General features: G+C 68.0%; 4 protein-coding genes across 4 annotated transcripts; 3 read left to right on the forward strand and 1 right to left on the reverse strand.

Moving 5' to 3' along the window:
- The first annotated feature begins 145 nt into the window (after positions 1–145).
- FA09DRAFT_331318 (hypothetical protein) lies at positions 146–2,659 on the forward strand. The gene is made up of 4 exons (XM_025742971.1): positions 146–758; positions 815–1,243; positions 1,301–2,487; positions 2,548–2,659. Exons 1-4 carry the CDS (start codon positions 174–176, stop codon positions 2,630–2,632), a joined length of 2,286 nt encoding a protein of 761 aa, XP_025596711.1. The 5' UTR covers positions 146–173; the 3' UTR covers positions 2,633–2,659.
- Positions 2,660–2,907: 248 nt separating this feature from the next.
- Positions 2,908–4,351, reverse strand: FA09DRAFT_300158 (camp-dependent protein kinase catalytic subunit; the record flags this gene model as incomplete). The annotated part of the gene is made up of 5 exons (XM_025740320.1): positions 2,908–3,215; positions 3,268–3,350; positions 3,405–3,555; positions 3,608–4,024; positions 4,075–4,351. 5 exons carry the CDS (start codon positions 4,349–4,351, stop codon positions 2,908–2,910), a joined length of 1,236 nt encoding a protein of 411 aa, XP_025596712.1.
- A 2,469-nt stretch (positions 4,352–6,820) lies between these two features.
- Positions 6,821–10,448, forward strand: FA09DRAFT_362000 (WD40 repeat-like protein). Its single transcript, XM_025745424.1, has 7 exons — positions 6,821–7,297; positions 7,355–7,458; positions 7,510–7,667; positions 7,722–7,884; positions 7,937–9,474; positions 9,528–9,635; positions 9,690–10,448. The coding sequence occupies exons 1-7, from the start codon at positions 6,971–6,973 to the stop codon at positions 10,025–10,027; spliced, it is 2,736 nt and encodes a 911-aa protein (XP_025596713.1). The 5' UTR covers positions 6,821–6,970; the 3' UTR covers positions 10,028–10,448.
- A 400-nt stretch (positions 10,449–10,848) lies between these two features.
- FA09DRAFT_326202 (hypothetical protein) lies at positions 10,849–11,635 on the forward strand (the record flags this gene model as incomplete). The annotated part of the gene is made up of 4 exons (XM_025741197.1): positions 10,849–10,955; positions 11,017–11,110; positions 11,173–11,421; positions 11,474–11,635. The coding sequence occupies 4 exons, from the start codon at positions 10,849–10,851 to the stop codon at positions 11,633–11,635; spliced, it is 612 nt and encodes a 203-aa protein (XP_025596714.1).
- Positions 11,636–12,137: the final 502 nt, after the last annotated feature.

Here is a 12,137-nt window from a genome sequence, read left to right on the forward strand (position 1 = left end):
ACAGCGTGCCGGCAATACAAGAATCCGCCAGCACTTGTAGTCCCGCACGTGCAAGTGCCGCGGCTCCTCTCTCTTGCGCCCTCGCCTGCTCTGCCTGACTCGTGCACGTCCGTGGTCGTGTGCCGGCCCCACACCTCGCCTCGCACCCACCACCACCCACCCGCTGCGCACCCATGGCCTCGCCGTTCCCCGCCGCCCCTGCGCCAGACGCCGCGGGCTCGCGCCGCATCGCCGAGGCGCCGGCGCTTCTCTTCAAGACGACACGCCCGGCGAATGGCGAGAAGGCGCCCGTCATCCTGCCGCGCGCCGGCGAGGGCAACGTGCTCATCACGAGCGCCCTGCCCTACGTCAACAACGTGCCGCACCTCGGCAACATCATCGGCAGCACCCTCTCCGCCGACGTGTATGCGCGCTACTCGCGCTCGCGCGCCCGCAACACGCTCTACATCTGCGGCACCGACGAGTACGGCACGGCGACCGAGACCAAGGCGCTCGAGGACAAGGTGACGCCGCGCGAGCTGTGCGACAAGTACCACGCGCTGCACGCCAGCGTGTACGAGTGGTTCAACATCGGCTTCGACCACTTCGGCCGCACCAGCACGCCCAAGCAGACGGAAGTCGCCCAGGCCATCTTCCTCAAGCTGTACGACAACGGCTACCTCGAGAAGCGCTCCATGACGCAGCTCTTCTGCGAGAAGGACCAGCGCTTCCTGGCAGACCGCTTCGTGGAGGGCACGTGTCCGAAGTGCAACTATGACGTGAGTGCGGGCGCAGCGACTGCCGTTGGTGACGCTGATGGCGAGTACCTGGACAGGACGCACGGGGCGACCAGTGCGACGGCTGCGGCCAGCTGCTCGACGCCATCGAGCTCATCAAGCCGCACTGCAAGCTTTGCAAGAGCTCGCCGGTGCCGCGCGACTCGTCGCACCTCTTCCTGCGCGCCGACAAGCTGCAGCCGCTGACGGAGGCGTGGTCGCGCGAGGCGGCCAACGCTGGCGCCTGGACGGCCAACTCGCGGCAGATCACCGAGAGCTGGTTCCGCGAGGGCCTGCGGCCGTTCAGCCTCACGCGTGACCTCTCGTGGGGCGTGCCTGTGCCGGTTGAGGGCATGGAGGGAAAGGTGCTGTACGTCTGGTTCGACGCGCCGATTGGCTACCCGAGCATCACGGCCAACTACACCGACGAGTGGCGGCAGTGGTGGCATGCGCCGGAGGATGTCAAGCTGTACCAGTTCATGGGCAAGGTGAGTGAAGTCGGCAATGCCGAGGTGGGCCCATGAGAGCTCATCAATCGCTCGCAGGACAACGTGCGCTTCCACACGGTCATCTTCCCGTCCTGCCTGCTCGGCACGAAGGACAAGTGGACGATGCTGCACCACATCTCGACGACCGAGTACCTCAACTACGAGCAGGGCAAGTTCAGCAAGTCGCGCAACATCGGCGTCTTCGGCGACAAGGCGGGCCAGATCGGCGTCAGCAACAGCGTGTGGCGCTACTACCTGCTCGCCAACCGGCCCGAGACGGGCGACACGCAGTTCAGCTGGCACGAGTTCATCCTGCGCAACAACTCGGAGCTGCTGGCAAACCTCGGCAACTTTGTCAACCGTGTGCTGCGCTTTCTCGTGGCGCAGTACGACGGCGTACTGCCGGAGCTGCCGGAGGGCATGGGCCTGCGCGTCGGTCCGGAGGCACTGGAGGGCGCTGCGCCGCACTCGGGCGGCGAAGAGGCTGCGCCAGAGCGAGGTGCGCCGCTCTTTGCGCGCGTCGTGCGCGATGTGAACACGCTGCTCTCGCAGTACGCCGTCGCCATGGACGCCGTCAAGGTGCGCCTGGGCCTGCAGACGATGATGCAGATCTCGGCGCGCGGCAACGTCTTCCTCGTCGAGGCCGGCGTGGACAACAGCCTGTTTGCCAACTCGCGTGCAGAGTGCGACGCCACGATGCTCGTGGCTGTCAACCTCATCTGGGTGCTCAGCGCGCTCGTGCACCCCTTCATGCCCGACACAGCCGACGCGATCTGCGCGCAGCTCAACGCTCCGCCGCGCACGGTGCCCGTCGAGGACACGACGAACGGCAAGGTGGTGCCCGGCGACCAGGTCTCGTCCGCCGCGGCCAACCCGCCAAAGGCGCGCTTCTCCCTCGACCTGCTGCCGGGCCACCGCATCGGCAAGCCGGCGCACCTCTTCAAGCCGATCGACGCCAAGAAGGAGGAGGAGTGGCGCAAGCAGTTCGGCGGCGAGCCGTCCAAGGCCGACGCAGCGCCGACGCTGAGCAAGAAGCAGGCGATGAAGCAGGCCAAGGCGGCGAAGAAGGCCGCGCCGCAGGCGCCGCAGCTCAAGCGCCCGACGGCAGAGTGGAAGGCGCTCGACGAGGAGATGCGGAAACAGAGCGAGGTGGTGCGCAAGGCCAAGGAGACGGCCAAGAAGGGCGAGGAGGAGGCGGCGACTGCCAATGTCGACGGCGAGCTCGCGGCGCTGATGCGGCTGAAGTGAGTCTTGCCGCGGATCGCCGGCACGCGGTGCACATATTGACGCTCGTCCTCGCTCAGGACCGACCTGGCCGCGCTGACGGAGAAGCTCGCGGCCGTGGAGCTGGCAGAAGACGGAGACGCGGCAAAGGCACCCACAGCATAGAGAAATGTCACCCGCGTATGAGACTCAGTGTGTGCCATTCCGTGCAAGTGTGGAGAGGAGTGGGGCTGGGATGGAGGCGATCATTAGCTGGAGCGGGTGATGGAGGCGGTGGTGATCTGTAGCGATGCGGATATGTTAGGGAACAAGGAGACGCGAGCGCATCGGGGGTGGCAGAAGGTCAGAGGCACCGGGGGAATCGACGAGAGAGGCGGATACAGGAGGTGAGGCAGGAAAGAGACGAGAGCGAGATGAGAAGGGATCGGGAAGTGTGCGCCCTAGAAGGCGCGGAAGAGATGCGCGTACTGGTCGGCGGCCATCGCCGCAGCGTCCGCCTCGCGGCCGCGGAGGCCGGGCATCGAGTTGGCTTCAGGCGCTGCGTACTTGGAGAAGTTCTCCGTCGTGCCCGGCGCGCCTCGCCGCGGGATGATGGGAGCCTGCAGGTGGCCCGCCTCGAGCGCCCGCCAGTCGACGCCGTGGAACCAGAAGTGGTTCTTGACGTCCTCGGCGCCGCCACGCAGGTTGCCGAGGCGCTTCGAGACGTCCTTGTTGAGCAGGCTGCGGATGAGATCGCGCGAGACCGAGTCTGTCGTGGCGTGAGTGCGGATCCTGGCGGCATGGCTGGCAGCGCCACTCACCGACGTGCGAGGGAAAGGCAAGGTTGCCCTTGAGGATCTTCTCGTACGTGCCGAATGGATGGTCGTCAAAGTACGGCGGGAAGCTGCGTCGCCGCGTGTCAGTCTAGCAAAAGAGAGCTGCACTCGGCACTGCTCACCCAGCCAGCATCTCGTACGCCAGAATGCCGAGCGCCCACCAGTCGACGGCCTGCCCGTGGCCTTTCGACTCGATGATCTCCGGCGCCAGGTACTCGGGCGTGCCGCAGAGCGTCCAGGTGCGGCCCTCGACGTGCTTAGCGAAGCCGAAGTCTGCGAGGCGCGTGTCAGCCGCAGCAGAGCATCTCTAGCCGCAACGACGCACCGGTGATCTTCGTGTATCCGCGCGAGTCGAGCAGCAGGTTCTCGGGCTTCAGGTCGCGGTAGATGACCTTCTGGCGGTGCATGTAGTCGATGGCGAGGACGAGCGTGGCGATGTAGAAGCGCGTCACGTCCGTCGGGAAGCGTCCGGCGCGGCGCAGGTGCGAGAAGATCTCGCCGCCGGGCACGTAGTCCATGATCATGTACACGTTGCGGCTGTCCTGCAGCGTGTGGCGCAGATTGACGATGAACGGGTGCTGCACCTCGCTCAGGATTGCGCGCTCCGAGTTGATGTGCTCGACTTGCTTCAGCCGCACCACTTCGGACTTGGCGAGGATCTTCATCGCGAAGTATGCGTCCGGCCGGCTGGCCGGCAGGTGCTTAAGGCGCACGAGCTGCACGCGGCCAAAGGTGCCCGTGCCTGAGGCGTAGTGAGCAGTGGGAAGCCGCAGAGCGGGCTGCGCGACTCACCAAGCGTATCGAGGATCTCGTAATCTTCCAGTGAGTACTGGGCATCCGGATCGAATGTGTGCGGAGCAGACACGGCACTCTGCGGCGCGGCTCGGTACGCCGGCGCGGCGCCTGTTGGCGGTGCGCTGGGAGGCGGGCGCGCTGGTGCGGCAGGCGGATCGGCGTGCGGATTCGGCAGAGGCTTGGAGAGTGGAGCCGGCGGTGCAGACTGCGGGATGGCGGATGACTCGGCAGCGATGCTGTCGACGGAGATGGCGCTCTCTCGCCGCGACGCCATCTGCGGCAGCTGCGGCGTGCGTGGCGTCGGCGCCTTGCTTGGCGGCTCGGGCGCCGCAGCGTCGCGCATCTCCATGCTGGCGCCGCGCGATGGCGGCGCCGGCGTGGCGTCCTTCATCTCGGCGCTGTGGCGCGACGGCGTGGCGTCGCTGGCGACGAGCGACGGCAGCCGCTTGCCTGGGTACGACTGCAGCGGGTTCCAGCCGCTGTCGTCGCGCAGCGGGCCAGTGGCTGTCCACGCCTGCATGCACTTTTCGTCGCCGACCTGCCAGCCAGGCGACACACCAGGTGGAGCTGCGGGCGCTACCGCACGCCCTCTGCTGCCGCTGGCCGAGGCAGGCGCCGGCGACGAGGCGTTTGTGGAGGTCGTGGCGTCCCACGAGGGCGTGCCGGACGACGAGGGCGACGAGGGTGCATCGGACAAGGGCACAGCGGCGGCAACAGAGCGCATCGATGTGCTCGCAGCCGGCGCCGTTGCCGGCTGCTGCGAGTGTGCGCCGCTGCTGCTGCCGCGCGGCTGCGACATGGTGAGGCCGCCGACGAAGGTCTGGAGGCCGTGGACGAAGTGGCGGGCGCGGCTGCCGGTGCGGCTCAGGCGGCTGCCCGACGGCGACGTGGGCTCGGCACCACTGGCGTGCTCGGCGGCGCTGGACGGCGCCGTGCTGGCGGCGGTGCTGGCGGCGGCGCTGCTGCTGCTGGCGGCGTCGCTGCGGAAGGAGAGGCCGCTGGCGAAGCTGCGCGCGCTGCTGCTCGTGCCCGGGCGGCGCGGCATGGCGGCGACGAACGAGGCGCGCGAGCCGGCGCTGTCCTGCGTGCGTGGACGCTTGGGCATGGCGGGCTGCTGGTGGATGGTGGTGGTGAGTGCGCAAGGCGCAGCCCGGCGGCCTGGACTGGAGCGCGCCTTTGCCGTGGGACGCGGCGCGGCGGAGCGGAGAGAGAGCGCGCCGCACGCCGCAAGCCTCCGCTGCCGCCCTCTCTCCCTCCTCGCCTTCGTGCCATGCGGCGCCCTCGGCACCCGCAGCTGCCGTGCCGCGCCGGGGCGGAGCCTCTCAACTCAAAGAACTCGAGCGGCCTGCTCCGCCGCTCCTCTGCCCGAACACTCGACAGACGTCCACGCGGCACGCCGACGGTGCAGAGCCTAGGCAGCAAAGTGGCCATTGCCGCGGCAGGCACAGATGGCAGCGGGCGTCGAGAGTGCCGCAGCGCCGAGAGGCGGGGCCGAGGCAAGCCGAGGGCAGGCGAGCAGCAGGCAGCAAGGTCTCGCACGCACGTCGGCGGCGCAGCGACGACGATGGCTGCATCCGCCGCTCCACACCGCACCGCACCGCACCGCAGCGGGCCGAGCAGCCGCAGCGGCAGGATCGCTCGGCGCCTCTCGCGCCTATGCAGCATGCAGGGCAGCAAGCGCCACACAGGGCATCTCGCCGCGTCCCTCGCAGCGGGCAGCCGCAGCGCCACAGGCGTCACGCTCTCCGCCGCCGCCGCAGGTACGCCATCCGCCGCAGGACCCTTGCCTGCAGTGCAGCCTCCTTCTCATGGCCGGCTGCCGCTGCGAGCTGAGCACGCTTCGAAGCACGACGGCGCTGAGCATGACCTCGGACGGGAAGAAAATGCGGCGCGAGACCGATGTGGGGCGCTCGGGCCTCGGATCGGCGGCCCGGGGAGCGCTCTGCGCCCGAGATGAGTTCGCCGCAGCAGCGACTTCGCGTCGTGTGCTATGGGTCCGACTTCAGTGCAGGACAGATCTGAGAGAGCAGATCTTTGGAGGAAGGGCCAGCCTGAGAATCGGGCGAGTGGCAGCAGCAGAGGAGCCTGCAGCTTGAAGCGGAAGCCTGAGGCTGGCTGGAGCGGCCCTCAGCCTGGCTGCGGCTCGCTCGTTGAGACTCATGCCGACGCTCGCCGCAGCTTCGACGGCAGCACCTGAGTGTCATAGGTCTACAGCAGAAGAAGGCAGTGTCCTCTTTATAGAGACGTGTGCGCTCGACAACTAGCGCAAGTCGTGTGCAGGCGCCAGTTTGGAGCCTCCAGCAGCCGGGCTATGTATGAGACGGAGACCACATCAGGCCTCGCTTTTGCCGCTCTCCCAGCCGACGAGCGGCCGATGCCAGTCGGAAAGCAGCTAGCTAGCATTGTGCTTGCCTGTCCATTATTTTGAGCCGTTCTCATCCGCCACATGCTCGCTCTACAGCGTTTGAGACGGCGGATGGCAGCGAAGGCCGTCGCAGCCGCTCAGCGTGCTCGCTCTCACGCTGGCGGCGCGGTCGTGTGCGCCGTGTCGTCCCCGCAAAGCCTTTTGCGGTCGCCGCTGGCAGCGCTGCAGCGTGATGCGCGGCGTGATGAGACGCCGGCGGGGCGCGCCGCCCGTACGACAGCGGCGCCGTGCCGTCGTCGCCCGCCGCCCGCCGCGCGCCGCTGGCCGAGAGTCGCGATCTCGCGCGCGCTTGCGCACTGGCCTTCTCATCTCTCCATCCACCGGCCCTCAGGCAGCTCCTCCCTTCTCCGCACTCGCGTGCTCTTCGCATCCGCATCCGCAGCAGCAGCGCCTCGCACACCCGCCGTCGCGCACCGCTCGTGCACGCACGGCCTCTCCGCAGCCAGGGCGTGCCCCACGCCCGAGCAGATGTCTGCCGGCTTCGCGGGCGCCCTCGGCACGTACGGCAGCAACGGCGCTGGCTTCGGCGGCGCCGCGATGAACTCGGGCGCCACCGGCTCGCTCCTCTCCAACGGCATGCACGCACAGAATATGCAGCAGCAGCAACAGCAGGCGCAGGGCTCGGCCGCGGGCGGCGGCAGCCAGACGTCGGGCGCGCCGGCGGGCACGAGCGACAACGGCGCGCCGCCGCAGCCCGAGTACACGCTCGCCGGCATCCTGCACTTCCTGCAGAGCGAGTGGCGCCGCTACGAGCGCGACCGCAACGAGTGGGAGATTGAGCGCGCCGAGATGAGGGTCAGTGCTGAGTGCTGTGTGCTGCTCGGCAGAATGTGCTCACAGCGGTACCTGCAGGCACGCATTGCGCTGCTCGAGGGCGAGCGGCGCGGCGTCGAGAACCTCAAGACGGACCTGATGCGACGCGTCAAGATGCTCGAGTATGCGCTGCGCCAGGAGAGGTGAGCCGCTTGCATAGCTGTTCAGTCTGCAGAGCTGATTCGTCGCCTCAGGAACAAGTACCTCTCTGGTGCGGGTCAGCAGACCGCAGGCGCACCGAGCGCTGGCGCCATCACTGGCATTCCGGCGTCCAAGTTTGCGACGCTGCAGGGCCTGGAGCGGGCTACGTCGTCCAGCGGCCGCAGCTCGCCTGCGCGGGCAGAGTCCGAGGGTGCGTCACGCGGCTTCGCAAGAGCCGGCTGCCGAGGCTGACCTTCTTGTGCAGGTCCCGAGCCGCGAGGTGCATCCACCTTCAACGCTGGCTTTGCCTCATCGACGGTCATGGGCCCCGGCGCCACGATGAACGGCTCCAGCTCCCTGTCGCGGCAGCCGACGACCAACTCCAAGGACCCGCGCGCGCGGGCCAAGAGCCGCGACTACCTGAAGCAGTGCGTCGTCTGGCGACTGGTGCTGCTGCTGAAGCTGACACCTTTGTCACAGGTGCCTGCAGGAGATCTCGTACCTCACCAGCGCGTCGACGCTGAACCCGCTGCCGGACCGGCCCGCCTCTGGCGCCGCTGGCATGCTGCAGCGTCCGCGCAAGATCTTGCCTGACAACGTGCCGGCGAGCCAGGCAGCTGCGCCAGAGACCATAAGCGCAGCTGCTCCGCAGGCGCCGGCGCTGCAGCCGACGGGCATTCTGCAGCGGCCGATTGCCAACATCGGTACTGCGCAGGCCAAGGGCATGCCGCGGGCCAGCGCCTTGACGGCGACTCGGCCGGCGCAGCAGGGCGCCGAGCTGGGCCGCAAGGCGGGCGAGAGCCCGCTGCACGAGTCAGAGACCATTGAGGACGAGCAGGCGGCGCCGCAGAGCGCAGCTGGCAGCGACCCGCTGGGCGCCTCGCCCGCTCTCAGCGAAGATGCCGCCTCGCAGCCCGGCGATGAGGTCACGCCGTACCTGACGGACGACCAGCCCAGCGCGCCTCCGCCGGCGCCCTCTGTCGGCGTGGCGGCTCTGCCATCGGACGACGCGCCGCACGACGAGGAGCAGGACCAGGTTACTGCCGTCTACCGGGGCCCTGGCGCGCCCGGCAACACGTCCAGCGGCAGCGCGTCCGACTGGGCGAAGCTCAAGGAGGTCGGCCAGCGGGAACGCGAGAAGCGCGAAGCCCGGCGGGCACGCGAGGACGGCGACGATGCCAGCGCTCCGGACGCTGCCGCTCTGGCCCTGACGTCGGAGCGCGTCACGCAGCTGATGAAGGCTAGCGGCAAGCCGCGCTCGGACGAAGATGAGCTCGCCAGCCTCAGCATGGAGCCGGAGGAGGACGCCGCGGCCTCGTCGCGCGCAGTTGAGGACAACTCGAGCCAAATGTGGAAGGCCAAGCGTGTCCTGCGCAACCACCTCGACGCCGTGCGCGCTATCGCCTTTGATGGGCCCGACGCCATCTCCGCCTCGGACGACAACACGATCAAGTTCTGGCGGCTCGACCCCGCGACGCTGGAGCAGCCAGCCGGGCGCTCTGGCGCCGACACGGAGCCGATCCTCACATATCGCGGGCACTCTGAGCCCGTGACGTGCGTGGCCGTCTCGTCGGCGAAGCGCCGCATGTACAGCGGCAGCATGGACGCCAGCGTGCGCGTGTGGCGCCTGCCTGAGCGCACCACGGGCCCGTACCCGCCGTTTGAGGACATGGAGATTGCCACGCTCGCCGGGCACACGCAGGCGGTGTGGGACATGGCGCTGCTGCCGCTCAGCGACGACACGCACGTGCTCGCCACCGTCTCGGCGGACGGCTCGGTCAAGATTTGGAACACGGACACGCCGGGCCTGCGCCTCAGCTGGGACTACTACGGCACCGAGGGCTCGGCCGACGCTGACGCCGCGCGCGCCGCTGGCCCGCTGCCTGTGCCGACGTCGGTCAGCATCTGTCACTCGAACCTGCGCGCGTGCGCCGTGTCGTACTCGGACTCGGTGGTGAAGCTCTTCGAGATTGAGACGGGCCGCGAGCTGCTCGTGCTGAAGAGCACCGAGACGTACGGTGAGGAGCGGTGACGATGTTGCGCGCACAGCACGTGGCTGACCCTACCACAGACGGCACACCGTCGACGCAGATCAACAAGTGCGTCAGCCACCCGACGCTGCCGCTGCTTGTCACGGCGCACGAGGACAAGTACATCCGGATGTTCGACCTCGAGTCGGGTGAGTGCTCGAAGGTACACGTGTGCACTGCAGCAGACTGACACTCTCCAACAGGCGATTGTGTGCTGTCCATGCAGGCGCACCTCGACGCCGTCACGGCGCTCGACATCGATCCGGCCGGCCTGACGCTCGTGTCGGGCGGGCACGACTGCAGCGTGCGCTTCTGGGACATCATCGGCATCACGGGCGTCAGCAGCGGCGAGACGAAGGCCAGCGCTGGCGAGGGCGGCGAGGCGGGCGAGACACGGCAGAACGTGGGCGCCGTGTGCGTGCAGGAGATCAGCTCGCACCGCAAGAAGTCGGGCGAGGGCGTGCTGGCCGTGCTCTACCATCCCTCGGCGCCGTACTTTGCCAGTGCGGGCGCCGACGGCATCGTGCGGCTCTACGGCTAGGCGTGATGCGACTGCGCCCTCCGCCTCTGCTTCATCAACCGCTTCGCACCGCCCTTTCGACGAGCACTCCGCCTATACCTCGCCACAGCACCGCCTACGACCTCTTTCATCTCGGCCCGCGTCCCCTCTAGTCCCGGCTTCGCTTCTTCCACGCCCCTTCCTCGCGCCATCCTGTCCATCTCCCGGACGACTCGGAGGTCCGCCGCGACGACCAGCAGGCCAGCCCGCACTGGCCGCTGTCGTCCGTGTCGCTGCCTCGCTCTTCCCTTGCCCCTACGTCCCTTGCCCCTCCCTCCCTCGAAAACGATGCACGCACGCCGTGGCTCATGCACGAAACCCCACCCCTACCCTCCTCCCGACGCGGTCCTTCTCGGCCGCCAGCACGAAACGAAGCCAAATAGAACAACGAGACTTTGACTGGCGTGCCGGTGTGTCGCTGAGGCTGATGGCACTGCCGTGCTTGCCCTTGCGAGGCCGCGCGTGTGCGAGCGAGAAGGAGGACAGCGAAGACGGGGGCTGGCGCACGCGTGTCGCTGCGAGAGCGCGTTAAGTGGCGCGTCTGGCGCGCTGCTCTATCGGGCAGGCCGCGCGCGAGGGCGCCTTGCCCGAATCGGTGCCTCAGGAGGCGTGCCGACGCTGCGCTGGCGGCCGTGCGCTGCGCCGCCCGCCGCTGCGCCCGAGTGGGCGCTGACAGACAACCAGCGCTCCTGCTTCCCGTCCTCCACCATCCCCACCTGCCTGCCTGCCTGAGCTGTCCCTCTCTCTCGCTAGTCCTCGTCACGTCACGCGCCTGCCACCTCGCCTCTCTCGCGCCCACAGCGATGGCGCGCACCGCTAAGCGCAAGAAGACGGCGCCCAAGGAGTCCCGCTCCAAGGCCTTCGTCGAAGAGCCCGTCGTAGAGGCCCCGCCGTGCGCCTTTCTGGACCTGTGCGTATCGCTGCTGTAGCCTCGCGCTGCCACCACCCGCCGTCTCACACCTGCGCAACAGACCCGTCGAGCTCTACGACCGCATCTACGACTCGCTCAGCCTTCCCGCGGCGCTGCGCCTGGCGCATACCTGCCGCACTTTCAACAGTGCTATCGTGAGTTGGCGCCGCGTCCGTGTGCTGGTCTACGCCATCTCATCTAGCTCCTGTCGCGACAGGATGGCCGCGTGCTGGAGCGCTGCTGCCTGCGCGACGACCGTTTGAAGAAGACCTACACTCGCAGAACCAACGTCTCCGATCGTCTGGCTGTCTTGATCAAGCGCGGCCTCGCCTGCTACGAGTGTAGTGCACTCCTCCACGTGCCAGAGGTGGGTCTGTCGTTGGCTACTCAGTATTGGGGCGGGCGCCACCATCACAACGCTTCGAAGCGCATGCTCTGCTACGTCTGCACGAACAAGCCGATATATGTGAGACAGCCACGCAGCTCAGCTCATCATGGTCTCCTGACGCTCTTTCTAGTCGTACCTCTCAGCTAGCCAGGCGCAGAAGAAGTTCGCACTCAACTGGCAAGAGATGCGTGCGCTGCGTCCTTCACACAACACGGTGATGTACATGTTCGGATATGTGCGCAACGTGGCCGTGCGTTCCACTAGTACAGGCCAGAGAGCGTGCAAGGGCTGACGAGGGGTCAAAAGGTCTACTGGATCAAAGATGTGCAGCGCCTCGCAGATGAGAAGCAAGCCGCGCGCACACGCATCAAGATGCAGAAGGAAGACGCGCTGGCCAAGGCCGCTCAGCAGCGCGCGGCGCTCGCCTCCGAGAAGCAAGCTGCAAAGGCGCAGAAGGAGGAAGGACAGGCCAAGGCCGTCCAGGAGCGCGCTGCTCGGGCCAGCAAAGCGCAGCAAGCTCGAGTTCTCACCGCGCAGGCGTCGGCACAGGCAGAGAACGCTTCAGCGCCGGCGTCGATCAGCTCCAGCGAGCGCGCCCAGCTCAACCAGGCGCGCCGCGAGGGCATCAACGACATCATGATCACGGTGCGCCAAGAGCAGCTCGTCGAGGCAGTCAAGTCGCTCGGCGCCTCCACCAACGTCGACACCTGGCGCTCTGCCACCGTCAAGGCGTACCTGGCCGGTCGCTGGCTCGAGCTGGCGCCGCTCGGCATCGAGGACGCCAACGGCGTCGC

The sequence above is a fragment of the Tilletiopsis washingtonensis genome, assembly GCF_003144115.1.
Source record: "Tilletiopsis washingtonensis strain MCA 4186 unplaced genomic scaffold FA09scaffold_17, whole genome shotgun sequence".
Taxonomy (NCBI): Eukaryota; Fungi; Basidiomycota; class Exobasidiomycetes; order Entylomatales; genus Tilletiopsis; species Tilletiopsis washingtonensis.

Coding starts and splice junctions, on each gene's coding strand:
- FA09DRAFT_331318 (XM_025742971.1), top strand. CDS start 174: ATGGCCTCGCCGTTCCCCGCCGCCCCTGCGCCAGACGCCGCGGGCTCG. Junction 759..814: donor GTCCGAAGTGCAACTATGAC/GTGAGTGCGGGC, acceptor GTACCTGGACAG/GACGCACGGGGCGACCAGTG. Junction 1,244..1,300: donor TGTACCAGTTCATGGGCAAG/GTGAGTGAAGTC, acceptor AATCGCTCGCAG/GACAACGTGCGCTTCCACAC.
- FA09DRAFT_362000 (XM_025745424.1), top strand. CDS start 6,971: ATGTCTGCCGGCTTCGCGGGCGCCCTCGGCACGTACGGCAGCAACGGC. Junction 7,459..7,509: donor TATGCGCTGCGCCAGGAGAG/GTGAGCCGCTTG, acceptor TCGTCGCCTCAG/GAACAAGTACCTCTCTGGTG. Junction 7,885..7,936: donor AGCCGCGACTACCTGAAGCA/GTGCGTCGTCTG, acceptor CCTTTGTCACAG/GTGCCTGCAGGAGATCTCGT.